The 6,440-nt window shown below is 35.2% G+C and overlaps 1 protein-coding gene across 1 annotated transcript; it reads left to right on the top strand.

Annotated features, from left to right (window-relative positions):
- On the top strand, window positions 5,164-6,188 carry LOC104698904 (F-box/kelch-repeat protein At3g13680-like). Its single transcript, XM_010414285.1, has 2 exons — window positions 5,164-5,337; window positions 5,604-6,188. Exons 1-2 carry the CDS (start codon window positions 5,164-5,166, stop codon window positions 6,186-6,188), a joined length of 759 nt encoding a protein of 252 aa, XP_010412587.1.

The following is a 6,440-nucleotide window of genomic DNA, read 5'->3' as shown; positions in this document are numbered from 1 at the left end:
TGCAACTAATAGGAAAATATGTGCAACTGATAGGGAAAATATATGCAACTAATAGGGAAAACATATGCAATTTAATTGAAATTATTAATTATTGTAAATTATGTAGTAAAAATAAATTTATAAAGAAAAGTGATTAAAGTCTACAAATTTTGATGTGTTAAAATGAGTAATTAACATAATATAAAAAATAAGAGAATCAAAATAAGAAATTAATATAATTTTCTTAAGATTTTAAATTGGTGAATGATTTGATAGCGTATTCAATATTATTTCATATATCTTTATGGATGATTTAACTTAATTTTCAAATTTTATATTTTATCAAATTTAAATAAAATTATATCATAGCCCACATATATGTGAGATCTAACAGTAGATTATGTATGATCTTAATGATTTTTCAATGTTTTCTTTTGTTGGTAGTTTAAATATGCTATAGATTATGTATCATGATCTTAATGATTTTTCAATGTTTTCTTTTGTTGGTAGTTTAAATATGCTATAGATTATGTATCATGATCTTAATGATTTTTCAATGTTTTCTTTTGTTGGTAGTTTAAATATGCTAACTTTTGACCAAAAAGAAAAGATATGATAATTTTTTTTCAAAAACATAATTAGCTTAAAGGACGTTACTTAGTTTTCTCAATTTCTCATTATAATATTTTATTACTTCAAAAATAACAGAAAATACAAAATCTATATTTTACCAGTTTTTATATCGCAAATGACTTACATTTATTTACTAAACATAATATAAACACAAGTCATGGACGTCCTAAGAAAGATTTTACTGTTCATTTGCTCGGAGCAAGATCCAAGCTCGCTGTTATATTACACTTTTAAAGCGAGAAGACAGAGTTTTGGTTGGGTCAGTGCGTCCTTGAGCCGTCTGCACGTTGCTCTGTCCGTTCATATGCTATCGCGCCACAATCTCACAATTTTGAAACATTGTTGCAGCATCTCCAAAGATAAAGTCAACTGTTCGTGTGATGTAACAATCACGATAGAACTGTCGATGTTTGTCAGCAAAAAATGTTTCCTGGTAGCCATCTATTCAACAGCGATATATGACCGAAACATCGGCAGTTACACAGAGAGCAACCACATGTTCCTTAGCGGGCCCAAACATGTTTTGGAACCAAATGTCTAGCGCCATAAATCCGTTGGCGTTAGTAGCTGTAATTTGTATCAAGAATTTCCATTTCACCATGATATATAAAGAACAAAAACAAATAATATTCTACTAATAGAGAAAACATATATTTTACCATGCATGACATATTTCTTGATGGAGTTATCCATATATCCTTGGTGTTTAAACTGCAAGTGAGAATGGTTATGTCTCTACGGTCGCCTATGAGCATTAAATTCGTTTTCATTTCCCCACTTTCAATGTTTCCTTGTAAACACTTTATTTACATAGACGATAAATCTTCTCTTGTTGTTCTCAAGTACGACAAATATCGCTTCATTTAGCGTCGTATACTATGCCCGCGTTCATCTTGAGGACCTATAGATATGTTATTAAAAAAAAACATAAGAAACTTAACAAATATTTGGCAATACTTAATATTATTGTATTATATAGCTAGAAAATAATTTATCCATTGTAACAATTTATATAACCTTTTCTTTCTACTAGAAAAACATAGTTTAAATAACAATTTATGTAACAGTTAATTATCTAATAATAATTACCAATAAAATAAATGTGTAGATATCTATTAACAATAATTGTTTAAATGCATATATCATAAATACTTTATGGAACCAATTATTTATGACGATACTTTGTGACCCATATGATCTCTACATCAACCCAATGACCCTGTACATCATTATGCGACTTCATACATTCTCCGAACACTGATTTAGAACACTACAACAAATATGTGTATTGATAGCACCACGAAAACACTATTATTGGCATAAGGTAGCGTTTCCATCTAATATAGCGTTAATTTACGTGCTATGATAATCAATATACGATAGCACTACTATTGATGCTATAGTATTATCTATAGTAGCGTCGAATTTGTGCCATGTGATAGGTTATTATGGCAGTTTTTTGTGCAATTATAAAATTTATGATGACAATATAGTAGCGTTGTTTTATACTTTATATCATCGTTTTTAAGCTATAATAATGTTGGTAGTAGTGTTATGTTTTTGCAGTATTATAACGTTTATTTGTGCCATTTTAGCTATTGTATTTTAATCATATGGTATTATTAATATTTATATATTATTGTATTGCAAATTGTGGAAATAATCCATACATAATACTTAAAGATCTTGACAAACCCAAGTTCAAACTCGTATATAAACTTAAAAATCATGTCTGAAAACATTCATAATAAAGTGAATAGAGATAGAAAGAGAAGAACAGTTAATCACTAGGACTTCAATCTTAGGGGCAAATAATCACTCTGTTCTCTGGCCATGCAATAGAAGTGCCAACTACATCTTCCATTGTTTCGATTTGAGAAGTTTCCCTCCACACTGCTGCATCGTTGATCTTCACAACATCTACCCAAATTCGAACTATATTTGGATTCAAAGGTATTAAGTGGACAATGTAGTATAGATCATTTGAAGCTCATCATCTTTCAGCAACAACCCGGTTACTTTCACTAATATTCATAAGCTTATATTTTTTATTAATTTTGACGACATTTAGCTGCAGAGTTGAGAAAGACTACATAACAAAATATTAAACCAATACCACTTAACATTTGAGAATTCCAACATTCGAATATATATAACTAAAAGTTACAAAATTTCCTTTTTTCTTTTTCCAATTTCTCCTTTTTCTCTTTTTGTTTCTATAGTTCTACCGTATTGAACCAAAAAAATTTGATTCGGTTCGGTTGTAAAGTTTAAAATCAATTCCAAGATAAGACCAAATTGTTTTCTTCTAATTCGGTTAGTTAATTAAAACCCAAATTCGACAAAAATAAAGAAAATGGACTAAAACATTCTAATACAAAACCTAATAACAAGCCCAATTAACAAAGTTGTGTTCGGTCGGTTCGGTTGATTCAGTAGGCAGATTTAAACTTGGAAAAGTTGAGATTTGAGAGACACACTGTAGAAGTTTGAGAGAATGACGACAATGTCGGATCTGTGGGATGAATTGGTAGAGGAGATACTCTCAAGTGTTCTGAAGTTAACTCACCTCTGTTTTGCGGATGACCTACTAATCTTCATAGATGGATCGGTTTCCTCGTTGCAAAGTGTCCTCCATGTTTTAAAAGAGTTTGAAGAAGTCTCTGGTCTAGCTATTAGTCTTCCCAAGACTAGTTTCTTCACTTCAGGTCTGTCTCCGGCTGAAATTGATCAGATTGTTACTATAACTGGAATTACTCATGGTCAATTACCTATTAGATACCTTGGATTATCTTTATGTACGAAGAAGCTAAGTCTCCTGGATTGTGCGCCGCTGATACAAAAGATTAAGGGTTGTTTTAACGCCTGGTCCACGAAGTCACTCTCATTTGCTGGCAGGTTACAAATGTTGAACTTGGTGATTGCTGGCATTTCAAATTTCTGGTGTTCTAGCTTTGTCCTGCCTAAGAAATGTATAAAGATCCTGAATTCACTTTCAAGTGTTTTTCTCTGGAAAGGAACAACTGAGGGTCATCATACGGCTAGAGTGGCGTGGGATACAGTTTTACTTGACAAGAAAGAAGGAGGACTGGGGATTAGGGATTTGTGTGTGTGGAACAAAGCATGTATGATAAAACTTATCTGGCTACTCTTCTTTTGCTCTGACTCAGTTTGGGTAGCTTGGTTTTGGAGAGCAATCTTGGCCGACAATATAAGCATCTTCTAGACTCGCAAGCCTAATAACAAATACTCTTGGTTAGCTAATAAGCTGTTGAAGTTAAGGGAAGATGTTTATCCATGAATCAAGTTAAAATTGGGAAATGGTAAATCCTGTCAATTCTGAACGAATCATTGGAGTAGTCTAGGCAGGATGGAAACATACCTTCAAGGAGATGGACTCTACAAGATAGGTATCCGCAGAGGTACTCGGCTCTCTGACCTATGGCGACAAGTAGTGTGGCGACTTCCGCCTGCAAGATCAGAAGCTCAGGTTAATCTTCAAATCGAATTATCAACCCTATCACTAACAGATAAGCCGAACTCTTACCTTTGGTGGATTGACGATCAATGTAGAGATCGCCATAACACGGGCACCATCTGCTCAGCACTAAGAGAAAGGCTCCCCAATGTCTCATGGCATAGTGTGGTTTGGTTCTCAGGAGGAATCCCAAAACATTTGTTCTTGACTTGGCTGTTTGTGCTGAATCGTTGCCCGACGAGAGATCATCTCATTCACTGGGGCCTGCAGGTGGATCCACTCTGCCTGCTATGTGCAACCATGCCTGAATCGCGGGATCACCTCCTCTTTGAGTGCCCTTACAGTTGGTCAATCTGGTCAGCATTAGCGAGACGTTGTGCCTTCCCTTCCTCAAACAACTGGTCTATGATCCTTGCTGATCTTCCACAATAAAGAGCCACTCGAGTTGCAAAGAAGATGCTTTTGATAGCTTGGCAAGAGGCAATTTACACGATCTGGATGGAGAGGAACAATCGTCTCCATCGCAACACCTTTAAGTCTCCTGATCTTCTTCTTCGACAAATCAATTTGATAGTCCGGAACAGAGCTTCAAGTTTCCGTGAGACTAATCCTCAACTCTCTCTCTCTCTCTCTCTCTTCTCCATCACTGGTTCGTTGGAGCTCTATAGAGGGCGTCACTCAAATGACCTAACTCTTGATGCGATCTGGAAATTTTCACTTTCCTCTATTGGACGTACTCGACATCAATTATCGGAGGTGGTTAGGCGGTTAAATTCTCAACAATATTTCTGGTTCGATTCTAACTATTGGTTCAATCTCAACTTGGTTCAAGTTCTGTTTCTCTAACTATGAGTTTCTGTAATGGGTTTTGGTTCCGTATTGGGCTTCTAGCCTTAAAACTCTTTTGTTTCTTTTTGCATAATTAATTGAAAGCCTCTTAACAAAAAATAATAATAAGTGTTCCGGTAACATCTCTGAAAGCTATACGAACTACTTGCAAAAAGTGGAATGCTTTATCGAAAAATCAGATTTTTGGTAAAACAGAGAAGCAGCAGTTTTTGGGATTCATGATGATGGATTATAGAGTTTGTTCTGTGAGATTCAATCTCAACGGAATCCAAAACGAAGAATACTTGGTCGATATATCTATAAAGCAGGTAGCTTTACTTGATCAAGTGAAGATATCTAAACTGTTTCACTGTGACGGCTTGTTGCTATGTGTTGTTAAGGACAACGCAGGGCTTTTGGTATGTGATTCTTTGTTTATATAAAGTGTTTGGGTCAAACGAAGTGGATACAACCCAGAACCAGTTTCCACAGCTCAGACAGGTATGCTCTTGGTTATGACAAGAACCGTAACCACAAAATTCTGAGGATTTGCTGTCTTGGTTACGAAATATATGATTTAAGCTCTGATTCATGGAAGGTTTACTGTGTTACTCACGATTGGGAGATACCTTTTCATCAACGTGGTGTGTCTTTGAAAGGGAATAGTTAGTTTTTGGGTCTAAAGAGGATTAAAGTGAGTGGAGGAGAAGGAGGGAGAAGAAAGATTGAAGATAGTTTACTCTGTTTTGATTTTATAAGTGAGAGATTTGGACCGCGTCTGCCTCTGCCTCTGCAGTTTCACTCTTATCGTTCACAGACTTTGACTTTGTCTTGTGTTGGAGAAGAGAAGCTTGCTGTGTTTATTTACCTCCGGAGTATATCTAGTGTATATGAGTTTTGGGTTACGAATAAGATTGATCCCAATGCAGTGTCTTGGAGCAAGTTTTTGAGATCGTTCCGTGGTTCTGATGTTGTCATTGGAGCTGGGAGGTTTTTCATTGACGAGGAGGAGAAAGTTGCTGTGGTTTTCGATCTTGATTACAAATATAAACAGACTCGTTACCAAACAGCTCGCATCTTTGGGGAAGGTGGATACTACAAATCTGCGGATTTTGGAGAAGCTCCTAATCTTTCAAAACCTGACAAATCATACATGCTTGAATATGTTTGGAAGGAATACTGTTACCCAGTTGTGTGCTCTTCTTATGTTCCAAGCTTAGTGCAACTGCACATCAACCAACCAGGCAAAAGGAAAATTAGAGATTATTAACTTTTGAACAAGACAGCTGATTAGTTTCTGGTTTTCTGTTTATAATCTAATTGACAAGTTACAATTCTGGCTCTTACTTTTTATGGTAGTTAGTCTCCACTCAAGCTGCTTATACGTTTATGTCTAGTATGTGAACAAGTTGTGCTATTTAGTCTCATTCATTTACCGATGGTTTGACTTTGACGGAATCTACACCATTGGAACAAAAAAAATTGTGGGAGCACTTATGAGCTATGAGAGTAAGTTTTTGTG

Source organism: Camelina sativa, chromosome 6 (assembly GCF_000633955.1).
Source record: "Camelina sativa cultivar DH55 chromosome 6, Cs, whole genome shotgun sequence".
Classification (NCBI taxonomy): domain Eukaryota; kingdom Viridiplantae; phylum Streptophyta; class Magnoliopsida; order Brassicales; family Brassicaceae; genus Camelina; species Camelina sativa.
Note: the sequence above shows the minus strand (reverse complement) of the source record. Positions and strands in the feature narration are given on the sequence as shown.